We start from the raw sequence: 15000 nt of genomic DNA, 5'->3' as shown, positions 1-15000 counted from the left end.
AATTGAGTGTCACGTGGTCAGGTGATATGATGGGCCCAGGTGTATTCATGGAGTCAATTAGCAGCACCTGAGGGGATGGAAATAGGTTAGACTGGCAACAACATTATTTTGACCACGATCACTCCTTTCTGTAATCACATAATTTACCGTTCGCTTTATGACTTTTCGTTTCGTTTGAATACATTGGATTACTTTTCGGACAATAAATCTTTTACATTTTATACAACTTACAAGGAAAGCGTGGCGTGCGTGATTATCCAACCCAGACTATTACTGTTTTCATTCACATGGTGGAATTGGCGGCTACACCTCACATTCAGCAGGCAGTGTGCAGCGGGGGGAAGTGATAATGTGTTTGATTGTGTCTGACCCCTCACATCACATCCAGCTCACAGCTTGTCTGAATGACTCCCTTCTGGACAGTGGTACAGGGCCACCAGGTCAAACACATCACGCCACCTGAACAGTTTCTTCCCCAAAGCCATTATGGCTATAACAGCCCTCCTCAATAACTCCTGATCATTGCACCTTCCACTTTACATGTTTTTTTTTTTTTTTAAGTACATTTTTTTGAGTGGGGCAGTCCCACTCATATTTGTAATTTTATTGGACAGGTACAGAGAAGACAGACAGGAATGTAAGGAGAAGAAGGGAGAGAGAGAGAGGGCATGTCAGCAGGGCATGGGCCGGATTCGAACCCATGCCGACATGGGCATATGTGTGCACTGTAGGCCGCGGTGCTAGACCACTGGACCACCCCAGGCCACCACTTTACATGTTCTTGCACTAAGTTGTACAGTATATTTCTTCACTCATATTGGTACTGTATATATTGTCTTGAGTATTGTCGTGTTGTCGTCTTGTTGTTGTATGTACTGTAGCTTGTTCAGCACGGAGAATACCAAGTCATGTTCCTAGTGCACCGCACATGGCAAATAAAGTTGAATTGAATTGAATAGCGGTCCTCATTCCGCTCCATTACACACACTCAACACATACACACACACACACACACACACACACACTCACACACACACACACACACACACACGGTTGACCTTGTGGCCGTGTGTGTCCAGTCTGACTCCACCATATGTTGGTGTGCAGCTCCCCTGGCTGCCTTGCCTCTACGCTGCTCCTGTTTATGATTGGCTGAGCTGGGCGGGAAATCAAGGAGGGGGGGGGGGGGGGCTGGAGGGGGGGAAGAAACAAGCCAAGAATGAATGTGGTTTTTTTCTTCTCTTCCTCTCTTCTCATCCCCCTCTCTTCATCCCTCTCTCTTCCCTCTCCCCTCTCTTCATCCCTCTCTTCATCCCTCTCTTCATCCCTCTCTCCTCTTCTCTTTCCTCTCTTCTCATCCCTCTCTTCCCATCCCTCTCTCCTCTTCCCTCTCTCCCCCTTCATCCCTCTCTTCATCCCTCTCTCTTCCCTCCCTCTCTCCTCATCCCTCTCTCTTCTCATCCCCCTCTCTTCATCCCTCTCTCTTCTCTTCTCATCCCCCTCTCATCTCCCTCTCTCTTCCTCCCTCCCTCTCTCTTCATCCCTCTCTCCCTCTCTCTCTCAGTCCCAGCAGAAGTGTATAGTGATCTCTCTCTCTCTCTCTCAGTCCCAGCAGAAGTGTATAGTGATCTCTTTCTCTCTCTCTCTCTCTCTCTCTCAGTCCCAGCAGAAGTGTATAGTGATCTCTCTCTCTCTCTCTCTCTCTCTCTCTCTCTCTCTCTCAGTCCCAGCAGAAGTGTATAGTGATCTTCCTCTCTCTCTCTCTCTCTCAGTCCCAGCAGAAGTGTATAGTGATCTCTCTCTCTCTCTCTCTTAGTCCCAGCAGAAGTGTATAGTGATCTCTTTCTCTCTCTCTCTCTCAGTCCCAGCAGAAGTGTATAGTGATCTCTCTCTCTCTCTCAGTCCCAGCAGAAGTGTATAGTGATCTTTGCTCTCTCCCTCTCTCTCTCTCTTAGTCCCAGCAGAAGTGTATAGTGATCTCTTTCTCTCTCTCTCTCTCTCAGTCCCAGCAGAAGTGTATAGTGATCTTCTCTCTCTCTCTCTCTCAGTCCCAGCAGAAGTGTATAGTGATCTTTGCGTTGGTGTGCTGCTTCGCGGTGCTGGTGGCTCTGATCTTCTCAGCCGTGGACGTGTGGGGCGACGACGAGGACGGCATCACAGAGGACAACTGCAGCAGAGACTGCAGGTGAGGGGAGGGGCAGGGACTGCAGGTGAGGAGGGGGTGGGGGGGCAGGGACTGCAGGTGAGGAGGGGGGCGGGGGGGCAGGGACTGCAGGTGAGGGGGGGGGGGGCGGGGGGGCAGGGACTGCAGGTGAGGGGGGGGGGCAGGGACTGCAGGTGAGGAGGGGGGGGTGGGGCAGGGACTGCAGGTGAGGAGGGGGGGGTGGGGCAGGGACTGCAGGTGAGGGGGCGGGTGAGGCAGCAGGGACTGCAGGTGAGGAGGGGGGGGGGGACTGCAGGTGAGGAGGGGGGGGGCAGGGACTGCAGGTGAGGAGGGGGAGGGGGGGGGACTGCAGGTGAGGAGGGGGAGGGGGGGGACTGCAGGTGAGGAGGGGGGGGCAGGGACTGCAGGTGAGGAGGGGGAGGGGGGGGGACTGCAGGTGAGGAGGGGGAGGCAGGTACTGCAGGTGAGGAGGGGGAGGGGGGGGACTGCAGGTGAGGAGGGGGAGGGCAGGTACTGCAGGTGAGGAGGGGGAGGGGGGGGACTGCAGGTGAGGAGGGGGGGGGCAGGTACTGCAGGTGAGGAGGGGGAGGGGGGGGACTGCAGGTGAGGAGGGGGAGGGCAGGGACTGCAGGTGAGGAGGGGGAGGGCAGGGACTGCAGGTGAGGAGGGGGGGTGACTGCAGGTGAGGGGGGGGGACTGCAGGTGAGGGGGGGGGACTGCAGGTGAGGAGGGGGGGGACTGCAGGTGAGGAGGGGAGGGCAGGGACTGCAGGTGAGGAGGGGGAGGGCAGGTACTGCAGGTGAGGAGGGGGAGGGCAGGGACTGCAGGTGAGGAGGGGGAGGGCAGGGACTGCAGGTGAGGAGGGGGGGGGCAGGTACTGCAGGTGAGGAGGGGGAGGGCAGGGACTGCAGGTGAGGAGGGGGAGGGCAGGGACTGCAGGTGAGGAGGGGGAGGGCAGGGACTGCAGGTGAGGAGGGGAGGGGGGGGACTGCAGGTGAGGAGGGGGGGGCAGGGACTGCAGGTGAGGAGGGGGGGGGGGGGGGCAGGGACTGCAGGTGAGGAGGGGGAGGGGGGGCAGGGACTGCAGGTGAGGAGGGGGGGCTGGCGGAGGTAGGAATCGGAGGCCTCAGAAGCTCATGGTAATGGGCGGGATGGAATGTCAATGTGGAGTACTAGAGCGCTGTTTTTGAAGAGTTTCTGGGTTCTTCTTTTTGGTTGATATTGAATGATGAATGAATGAATGAATGAATGGTCTTTATTGTCATTGATATAGTACAGGTACCAAACAACGAAATTTAGGAGGGGGGGCTCCCCTGGTGCTAGGAAAAAAATAACTAAAAACAAGAAGGGAAAAGAGCTGGTTTACATAAATAAAGGCTATGTACACTATCCACTATAAATAAAACACTGTGCTGTACTCTATGCTATGCTATACCTATTCTAACATTTCCTATCTCTGAACCTTATGTACCCGAGGGTTGTCATATTGCACATAGTGTTATTGCACATTCATTTAAAGTGTTGCAGTTTGCAGGTTTGAAATGTTCACAGTTGTGTTTCAGTATTGCACTTGATTTCAATCTAGTAGCTGCCATCAAATTGTCTTGATTGTCCAGGGCCTAGAACCTAGGTCTTTGCTGTGTTCAGGGCCTGAATGGCCCTGGGGTAGAAGCTGAGCTTCAGTCTGTTTGTCCTTGCGAACATGGTCCTGAACCGCCTGTTCGAGGGCAGCCGAGCAAAGTGTTCGTACCCAGGGTGGGATGGGTCTCTGGAGATCTTGGAGGCCTTCCTGAGGCAGCGTGTGTTGTACAGCTCTTCCAGAGAGGGGAGGGGGGCGCCGGTGATCTTCTGGGCCGATCTCACAACTCTCTGTAGCGCATTCCTCTCTGCGGCTGTGCAGCTGGAGAACCACACGCAGATGCAGTAGGTGAGGATGCTCTCCACTGCGCAGCGGTAGAAGGTCACAAGCATCTCCTGTCCGATGTGAATCCAATTGAATATTGAACATAACACAAGGAGATTGATCAAATAGCTCGAAGCCTTTCGTTAGTAAAATGACAAGGAGATCAGCCCAGAGTTTGCAGGATCCAGAGTAAAATCTCTGATGAAAATGTATTTTTTTATCTATACCATCTCTCCTCCCACTCAGGTCATACTGAACTTTGGCACAGAAAAGTGTTGACAGGGCCTTTGGTAAACTGCAACACAAAGTTATTGGCAACTGCCAATAAAGCAGGGAGATGTGCCTAACCCCTGGAACAGCATCCCCATTTCCATCAGATTTGCCCCCTCCATCGAGTCCTTTAAACCTAAGCTCAAAACCCACGTGTATTCTTTAGCATTCCCTGACTCACACTAACTCACTCTGACTCACCCTGACTCACTCTTGACTCACTGTTACGACCCCCTAGATGGTCTAGGGAACAGGGGGGGGTAACAATTCAATAAAACCGGGGGGACAAGAAACAGAGGAGAAACGGCAATGTAAAATAAACAAGATTTATTGTAGAATTAACAAAAACTGGTTTCCGTGAAACCCCTGAACTCAAAACTACTCTATCAAAACAAGAGCGAATGAATATATAATATTAATGGTAATAAAGAAAATGAATAGGCCTAGTGGCAATCTACTCTAACTGATCAAAATACAACTAAGACTAAAGTGACACAAACATAAGATTAACAAACACAACCTTACAAAGCTACACAATACAAAACTACACAATACAAAACTACAGCTGTACTAACTAAACCAACACAACGCAACTCAGGAGTTGTCGTCTGGCCCACTGGCACCGTCACTGTGTCTCTCCCAGGCTCTTATCCTCCCTCCACCCTTGATTGAAGATTGGGCACACACACCTGTGTGCTCAATCAGGCCGTCACCATGGCGATTGGTAGGAGGAAGGACAATCACCTGGGAGAGAACACAATAAACAAACACAAAACACAGGACGACACGCTACGGACGTAACGCTCACGCTGACTCACTCTGACTCACGCCTTGTTTGTTTGCTGTTTGGGGCAGTCCCACTCATATTTTCATTTTTATTGTGATAGAGATAGTTGAGAATTGACAGGTGAGAGAGAGAGGAGGGATGACATGCAGGATATGTCCCCGGCGGGAATCGAACCGGGGGACCCTGCGGTTACATGGTCGACGCTTAGCCCACTGCGCCACCTGAGCGCCCCTGCCATGTTTGTTTTGACGTGTCGTTCCGTTCCTCTGTTGTTATTTGTTGTCCACTTCCCTTTTTTATTTGTTTCTCGCTTTTATTTTCACTTGTTTACCTATTTCTTTTAACCTGCTATTAATGTTGCTCTTTAATTATGTTTTTATAGCCCATGGAAAGCACTTTGTGACCGCTGGTCTGTGATAGGTGCTGCTATATAAATAAACTCTACTTACTGTAAGAGAGTCCAATTCTTAGGCTTCGGTTCCTGACGTTGCAGCACAAGACAGTAAGGCAATAGGCTTTAGTCAAGATAAAAAAAAGTGACAATAATACAGGACATAAGTGAGTAAAGTGACTGTGAGGTTCAGGTAGTCTGTATACATGGGGATGTGTGCTTGGGGGTGATAGTCAATTGTCTACAGTAGGCTTGTTTATGAGCCTGACTCAAGAACAATATCTCCAGCATCTCTCCCGCCCCCCCCCCCCCCCCCCCAACCAACCATGTCCAGGGATGTCCAGGGATGAACACGTAATTCCAATTTCTGAAGTTAAAATTGATTCCCCTATTTCTCTGTGTGGCCCCCAGGGTTATAAGCAGAGCGACAGACAGAGAGAAATTGAGAAAGAGAGAGACAGAGAGAGAGAGAGAGAGAGAGAGAGAGAGAGAGAGAGAGAAAGAGAGAAAGTGGGAGGGAGAGAGAGAGGGAGAGAGAGAGAGACAGATAGATAGATAGATAGATAGATAGATAGATATATAGATAGATAGGGAGAGCAAGAGAGACAGAGGGACAGAACCAGAGAATGAGAGAGAGAGAGATGGGAAGAGAGGGAGAGAAATTGAAAAAAAAGAGAGAGAGAAATGGAAAGAGAGAAAGAGAGATGAGAAGAGAGATTGCATCATACATCACTGAACAGATCCATTTGCTGTCCTGGCATGGTATGAATGACTGTTCTGTCCTTCCTCTCTCTCTCTCTCTCTCTCTCTCTCTCTTCCTCTCCCCCCTCTCTCTTCCTCTCATCTGTCTCTCTCTTCCTCTCCCCCCTCTCTCTTCCTCTCATCTCTCTCTCTCTCTCTCTTCCTCTCCCCCCTCTCTCTTCCTCTCCTCTCCTTCAGATACAAAGACTTGTTCATGCCATGCAGTGTTCCCAAAATGACTAAGCCACAGATTTCGTCTAAATTGTTTGTAATGCAGATTCTCTTTTAATCCGTTTCTCTCAACAAAAAAAGGGATGAATCATTAAGGAAATAAACGCTTCTGAAGCTTTAGTAGAGCTGAGACTACGGGCCTCTATTGCCAAGAACGGGCCCAAGTCCAAACATGTGTCTCGGCAATATTTGTCGGCACTAACGGGCGACAACATCGTACTGGTGATCTGAACCTTAACCATTCTAGAACCTTAACCATCCTGGAACGCCGTCTCAGTCTCCTGTGTCGGGTTCCAGCGGTGTTGACGGCAGCTCAGCCCGTCCGTGGCGTTAACGGGGACTATTTCAGGACACATCTTCCCATGCCTGCCTCCCATTGGCTCCAGCGTCGCCAGCATCATCGGCTGGGAATGTTAATGTGATGCTGCTTTTTAGAACGGTTACGGTTCTTAAACGGTTAAGATTAGATTAGATTAGATTAGATTGGATTATAATAGATTAGGTTAGGTAAGGTTAGATTAGATTAGATTAGATTCAACTTTATTGTCATTGCAGAGTACAAGTACCAGACAGGTTCTAGAATAGTTATGGCTCTAGAATAGTTAAGGTTCTAGAACGGTTAAGGTTCTAGAACGGTTCAGATTACCAGTATGGTTACGGTGTCTAGAGCGGGTTTTGATTCTGTTCTCACGCCGACTGACAACCAAACGTTCTGTACGACCCATTAGCCAAACAACAGAACAACGGAACTACAGGCGGTGTCACTTTCACACAACCACAGCCTGCCCCCCCGCTCCCCCCTCACCCCCCTCCCCCCACCCCACCCACCTCTGATTGAGATGTGTCGTCAAGGTGATATTCTACCTGAGCACTTAAGGCCCCTCGGGGCGAGACAGCCTGACAGACGACCACTTAGCGGTGACCACGGGTCTGCGGGGGGCTAATGGCTGGTCTTAGATGTCTGATGACGTGGCGGTACGGTACCCATCGACCCGCAGCCCAGCAGGCTGGAAACCCAACACCCCCGACTGCCCCGGACCAGCAGAGAGAAGCCTCTAGTCTAGAAGATCTGGGAAAAGCCTCCTTCTGATGGGAGGGAGGGAGGGAGGGAGGGAGGAGGGAGAGAGGGTGGGAGGGAGGGGGGAGAGAGGGAGGGAGGGTGGGAGGGAGGGAGGGAGGGAGGGGGGGGGAGGGGGGAGGGAGGGGGGGAGGGAGGGAGAGAGGGAGGGAGGGAGAGAGAGAGAGAGGGAGGGAGGGAGGGGGGAGGGAGGGTGGGAGGGAGGGAGAGAGGGAGGGAGGGAGAGAGAGAGGGAGGAAGAAAGGGAGGGAGGGAGGGAGGGAGGAGGGAGAGAGGGTGGGAGGGAGGGAGAGAGGGAGGGAGAGAGGGAGGGAGAGAGAGAGAGAGGAAGAAAGGGAGGGAGGGAGAGAACCAGAGAGTGATGGGAAGAGAGGGAGAGAAACTTGACTCACACTTTTATGACTGCACTTCTACGGCCCAGAACGATCGGACGATTGATTCGATGACTACAGTAATTAGGGAATTATGCATTTTAATGCGTTAGTGAGATCATTTTAATGTAGGCCATCATTCATCATGTGTTCAAAGCGCTGCGCTTTCAATATGAATCCCCTATGGAAGGTTTGTTTGCCTGTGTGTTGTTGGTAATGACCTTCTATGCTACAGACACCCTGAGGTAGCAGAGCCTTACACTATGAATCATCTACGCTGACAGGAGACAGATACATCCTCAGTCAGCGTCTAGGACACTAGGAGACATCAGTCAGCGTCTAGGAGACTAGGAGACATCAGTCAGCGTCTAGGAGACTAGGAGACATCAGTCAGTGTCTAGGAGACTAGGAGACATCAGTCAGCGTCTAGGACACTAGGAGACATCAGTCAGTGTCTAGGAGACAAGGAGACTAGGAGACATCAGTCAGTGTCTAGGAGACTAGGAGACTAGGAGACTAGGAGACATCAGTCAGTGTCTAGGAGACAAGGAGACTAGGAGACATCAGTCAGTGTCTAGGAGACAAGGAGACTAGGAGACTAGGAGACATCAGTCAGTGTCTAGGAGACTAGGAGACTAGGAGACATCAGTCAGTGTCTAGGAGACTAGGAGACTAGGAGACATCAGTCAGTGTCTAGGAGACTAGGAGACTAGGAGACATCAGTCAGTGTCTAGGAGACTAGGAGACTAGGAGACTAGGAGACATCAGTCAGTGTCTAGGAGACTAGGAGACTAGGAGACTAGGAGACTAGGAGACTAGGAGACTAGGAGACATCAGTCAGTGTCTAGGAGACTAGGAGACTAGGAGACTAGGAGACAGAATGGTTTGATTAACATTAACATTGTTGAGCCGTTGAGCTGAGCTGCTCACTGTATCTACATTCACATCTTTGTCATTTAGCAGACGCCTTTATCCAAAGCAACAACAAATACATCTCGTGACGTTAGAATTATAAGGTTCTATCTCCATTTTTGTCAAAATGTAGTTTTTTACATAATCTGATCCATTAGGTGTTTATTAATGCCTGTGTGGTGTTATTTAAAAAAATGTTGAAATTGTTTAGCTAGTAATTAATAAAATACAAAGGTTCCATCTCACAAAACATAATGGAATGTAAAAACTTTGACGCTCAATATCTCTGAACTACCCTAGACGGAGATAGAACCTTATCATTCTGAGTAGTGTTGTTCCGATACCATTTTTTTATCCCGATACCGATCCCGATACCTGACCGTGCAGTACTTGCCGATACCGAGTACCGATCCGATACCACGGCGTTTGAAAAAACAAAACAAAAAAACATGTTTTTTGAGCCGCATACTCACCTCAATGTAAAATTATTGCTAACACTTAGTCTGGCACTGCTCAAAACCTTTGTAAAACAGGAAAAAATACCAACAGAGAGTGAATACTATAGAACTTTTTTTTATTGTCTACCTGGTATGGTGACAAGAAAATCAACCCCTTATAAAACCTGAAATGTGGCTCTCACAGATGCCAATCAGTGCAATATCCATTTAAGATATAAAACAGTCGTAGTAGTAGTGCAACAGCAAGTGAACATTTACAAACAAAATAACTTTAGTACTTAAAAAAAAAAAAAAAAAACGGATTTTTTTTTTGTTAGTACTCGCCGATACCGATACCAGCATTTTTGTGCGTATCGGTGGCCATGCCGATACTAGTATCGGTATCGGAACAACACTAATTCTGAGCTCATGATCTGTCTAAGTAAGCGAGTCATCTATCCATCAGTCAGTCCTACTGATGACTGTACGCTAGGACGCTAAGGACCAGGGGCCATTGGCAGCTACAATACATAATATATGCTACGACTAGGGGCCAATGCATTTCAATGAGCCAGTCCTCCGATTTCTACCTGCACCAGCCTCCCCCCGGAGACACTACTACGCAACTCCCTGAACGGCTTATGCAGGGTCGTATCCAGTGTCACAACCTGACACTCTTTTTACACTCTGACACTCTTCACACTCGTTTGTCTCTGAGATGTAAATGACATCTCACGTCTGCTGTCAGCGCCTGAGTCTCTCTGCAGAGGTGTCGAGGGTGTCCGTGTGTAATCACACAGAGACGAGGAGACCGTTTGTTTAAACCGTCCGTGTTCCTCTCTGCTACGTGCGTTCTCTCAGCGCTGTGTCGTGAAGGGCGTAGGAACACTGTTACCGCGGTGACGGTGTCCTGCCAACCACCATGACGACCTCCGATGATATGGAAATAGTTTTCCATGGTTTAGTATGCCTGTCCACTCCAGGCGCCCTCCTCCACCATCTCTCTATCTCTCTATCTCTCTCTCTATCTCTCTCTCTCTATCTATCTATATATCTCTCCATCTCTCTGTCTACTGTGATTCAGGAGATTAATAGTTGATGTCTCGGCCCTGAGGAGGTTGAAGGTTTCCGTCTGTTGGGCATCAGGGATGCAGGCTGAGTGCTCTCCTTCCCTCCCTCCATCCCTCCCTCCATCCCTCCCTCCCTCCCTCCCTCCATCCCTCCCTCCCTCCCTCCCTACTTCCCTCCATCCTTCCCTCCCTCCATTCCTCCCTCCCTCCCTACTTCCCTCCATCCATCCCTCCCTCCCTCCCTCCTTCCCTCCATCCCTCCCTCCCTCCTTCCATCCCTCCCTCCCTCCCTCCCTCCCTCCTTCCCTCCCTCCCTCCCTCCATCCAGCAGGGTTGTAATGACAACTGACTGGCAATAAATCAATGAATTCCCTCTGAGCTGAAACTAAAGCTCTACTCTCTCTCTGTGGTACACACACACTTTCTGGTACACACACACTCTCTCTCTGGTATACACACACTCTCTCTCTGGTACACACACACTCTCTCTGGTACACACACACTCTCTCCCCATGTGTAATTTTTCACAGCTTTTTTTGTTAGTTTTTTTGATCTCTCAGCTTCCTCTCATTATGATGTATCCTTCGGAGCCTGACCAATCAAGCAGCATTAGCTAACGTCAGCTAACCATGCTAATTAATGCAACGTCACTTCTGGTTTTCAAGAGGAGACTGATTGATTGTGTTATAATATACTTTATTGGCCTTCTATTGGCTAACTGGAGCGTGTGTTTGTTTATCAAGTAGGCAGGGCTCTTCATGTTCTAGAGACGGGATTCTAACAGAGTACAAGACCCCACCCTGTTGTTTTATTATGATTATTATGATTCTAAAGTTATTTAGAGTTCATTTCCTCAACAAACTCTTTAATGGTTTAACTATATATAAGAACCTTGGGAGGTTCTTATAAGAAATCGGAGGACAGGCTCATTGTAATGCATGGGACAGATGAGGAACGTTATCAAACACACTTGTTCGGGTACCATTCCTTACAATAAGCCCATCCTCCGATTTCTACCTCCACCAGCCTCCCCTGATAACCTGTCAACTCCCCCAGGAGAGGGCAGGACTGAATCACCTCCCTCAGGAGAGGACAGGACTGAATCACCTCCCTCAGGAGAGGACAGGACTGAATCACCTCCCTGAGATACTTAAATGCCTCTCCCCTCTCCTCCGTCTCCTCCGTCTCTGTTTGATATGATTCATTGTGTTTCTCGTCCACCATCGAACGGTTTTCCCGCTATGAGGAATGTCTGTGCCCAGCTCCCTTTCTCTGTGAATCAATGAGCCGACCAGGCAGAGAAGAACAGAGAAGAACGGAGAAGAACAGAGAAGAACAGAGAAGAACAGTCAGTCAGTCAGCCAGTCATTCAGTCAGCCAGTCAGCCAGTCAGCCAGCCAGTCAGTCAGCCACCCAGTCAGTCAGTCAGTCAGTCAACCAGTCAGTCAGCCAGCCAGCAAGCCAGCCAGTCAGTCAGCCAGTCAGCCAGCCAGCCAGTAGTCAGCCAGCCAGCCAATCAGTCAGCCACCCAGTCAGTCAGTCAGCCAGCCAGTCAGCCAGTCAGCCAGTCAGCCAGTCAGCCAGTCAGTCAGTCAGCCAGCCAGCCAGTCAGTCAGTCAGTCAGCCAGCCAGCTAGTCAGCCAGTCAGCCAGTCAGTCAGTCAGCCAGCCAGCCAATCAGTCAGCCACCCAGTCAGTCAGTCAGTCAGCCAGTCAGCCAGTCAGATAGAAGACACAGATAGGGAGATTGTAGACATCTTGGCTGTGGTACTGATGTTAGAGTGATAGTAGATGGAGAAGCTCTGTAGACTGAACTGACAGAACATTTAAAATGTAAATATTCGCTTTATTACCACAAACTGCTGTGAACCTAGCTTGATATAGAGTACTAGCACTTCTCTGGACCTAGCTTGATATAGAGTACTAGCACTTGGGGAATGCAAATTGAAGTGTAGATTGGGTTGTACGTTTATACGTTTTCTATGCAAATGTTCCCTTTATTACAATCATGTGTAAAACCCCAAGAGATCTCTTGACTCAGAGAGGCTGTGCATGTGTGTGTGTGTGTGTGTGTGTGTGTGTGTGTGTGTGTATGTGTGTGTGTGTGTGTATGTGTGTGTGTGTGTACATGTTGTGTGTAGTCTGTGTGATTTAGCCTCCCCTGGTTTGGAGGTAAAGAGAGAGATGAAAGTGGATGAAAAAATTAAAAAAGCAGGCTCACCAAACAAGCCGTGTTAGTTGACTAGCGATGGGTCATTGATTTTCAACAACGCCGACTAGTTACCCAGACCGTGTCACATATGTGACACATTCTAATGCTTTGGCTTTTGATCATGTAATGATCAGACTTTTCTTTCGAAAAATGTCTGCGTTGTTGAAAATCAACGACACGTCGCTAGTCAACTAACTCAGCTTGTTTTGTGAGCCTGCTAACTAATGTAAAGTAGTGTTCTAGTTAACTAGGCAGCAGTGGGGGGATTCCTCACCCAATCCATTGAGTTGTTGCAGTATTTTGGCTCGACGAGCGAGTTTGTGTCGTGATTCTCAACGACGCTGAAACGTAGAAAAGTCTGAACGTTTTGATCGGTTGCCGACTTGCGGACCGAATGATCAGACCGTGTCACATCGGTCTTCGTTAACGGGGGTGTGTGTGTTGTCGTCCTCCTCTGCCCCCCCCAGGGCCGTGCTTGTGGAGAACATCCCGGAGGACCTGTCTTTCCAGGAGAATGCTACGGCCCACCTCTCCCTCGCCTCAGCGCTGCACGGCCTGCTGGACCGCGCCACGCGCTCCGTGGAGATCGTCTCTCCTGATTGGCTGCTCAACTGCTCCGAGTACGAGGCCAGCTTCTACCCCTCGGCCCGACAGGTGAGACCCCCGACAACCAGACAGACAGGTGAGACCCCCTAACAACCAGACAGACAGATGAGACTCGTAGCAACCAGACAAACAGGTGAGCCCCCCTAGCAACCAGACAGACAGGTGAGACCCCTAGAAACCAGACAAGTGAGACCCCTAGCAACCAGACAGACAGGTGAGACCCCCGACAACCAGACAGACAGGTGAGACCCCTAGCAACCAGACAGACAGGTGAGACCCCTAGCAACCAGACAGACAGGTGAGACCCCCGACAACCAGACAGACAGATGAGACCCCCGACAACCAGACAGACAGGTGAGACCCCCGACAACCAGACAGACAGGTGAGACCCCTAGCAACCAGACAGACAGGTGAGACCCCCGACAACCAGACAGACAGATGAGACCCCCGACAACCAGACAGACAGGTGAGACCCCTAGCAACCAAACAGGTGAGACCCCCTACAAGCAGACAGGTAGACCAACAACCAGACAGACAGGTAGACCAACGGACAGACAGGTGAGACCCCTAGCAACCAGACAGGTAGACCAACAACAACCAGACAGACAGGTAGACCAACAACCAGACAGCTAGATCAACAATCAGCAGTAGCTTCAGGCTACACACCGCTATCAGCCTTAGCCTCCACAGTCTACCTCCATGCTACACTAAGCTAACAGCCATAGCTTTGTCTCTCTGTCTCTCTTTCTCTCTCTCTCTCTATCACTCTGTCTCTCTCTGTGTGTGTGTGTGTGTGTGTGTGTGTGTGTGTGTGTGTGTGTGTGTGTGTGTGTGTGTGTGCGTGCGTGCGTGCGTGCGTGCGTGCGTGCGTGCGTGCGTGCGTGTGTGTGTGTGTGTGTGTGCAGGGCCAGGCCCTGCTGACTAGGCTGATGGGGTTGAAGGCCAGGAAGATCAAGCTGAAGGTCGCCAGTGGGATGATCCACTCCCCCGAGCTGAAGAGCCTCGACCGCCACAGTGAGTCTGAACCCTGACCCTAACCCTAACCCTGGTCCTAACCCTGGTCTAACCCTAACCCTGGTCCTAACCCTGGTCCAAACCCTGGTCCTAACCCTGGTCCTAACCCTGGTCCTAACCCTGGTCCTAACCCTGGTCCTAACCCTGGTCCTAACCCTGGTCCTAACCCTAACCCTGGTCCTAACCCTAACCCTGGTCCTAACCCTAACCCTGGTCTTAACCCTGGTCCTAACCCTGGTCCTAACCCTGGTCTAACCCTAACCCTAACCCTGGTCCTAACCCTAACCCTAACCCTGGTCCTAACCCTGGTCCTAACCCTGGTCCTAACCCTGGTCCTAACCCTGGTCTAACCCTGGTCCTAACCCTGGTCCTAACCCTGGTCCTAACCCTGGTCCTAACCCTGGTCCTAACCCTGGTCTAACCCTAACCCTAACCCTGGTCCTAACCCTGGTCCAAACCCTGGTCCTAACCCTGGTCCTAACCCTAACCCTAACCCTGGTCCTAACCCTGGTCCTAACCCTAACCCTGGTCCTAACCCTGGTCCTAACCCTGGTCTAACCCTAACCCTAACCCTGGTCCTAACCCTAACCCTAACCCTGGTCCTAACCCTGGTCCTAACCCTGGTCCTAACCCTGGTCCTAACCCTGGTCCTAACCCTGGTCCTAACCCTAACCCTAACCCTGGTCCTAACCCTGGTCCTAACCCTGGTCCTAACCCTGGTCTAACCCTAACCCTAACCCTGGTCCTAACCCTAACCCTAACCCTGGTCCTAACCCTGGTCCTAACCCTGGTCTAACCCTAGTCTAACCCTGGT

At 50.4% G+C, this 15000-nt stretch overlaps 1 protein-coding gene across 1 annotated transcript in view; it reads left to right on the top strand.

The window, feature by feature from the left end:
• LOC308156503 (inactive phospholipase D5) overlaps positions 1-15000 on the top strand; it is a gene marked incomplete at both ends in the record, with an annotated part of 83734 nt that overhangs the window by 51452 nt on the left and 17282 nt on the right. The window contains 3 exons of the mRNA XM_080529851.1: positions 2049-2185; positions 13034-13220; positions 14078-14186. Of these exons, the coding sequence (XP_080385977.1) occupies positions 2049-2185; positions 13034-13220; positions 14078-14186 (433 nt within the window). The remainder of the gene's footprint in view (positions 1-2048; positions 2186-13033; positions 13221-14077; positions 14187-15000) is intronic.

The sequence above is a fragment of the Nansenia antarctica genome (assembly GCF_963989245.1).
Source record: "Nansenia antarctica genome assembly, chromosome: 1".
Classification (NCBI taxonomy): domain Eukaryota; kingdom Metazoa; phylum Chordata; class Actinopteri; order Argentiniformes; family Microstomatidae; genus Nansenia; species Nansenia antarctica.
This window is presented reverse-complemented; position numbering and strand designations above follow the sequence as displayed.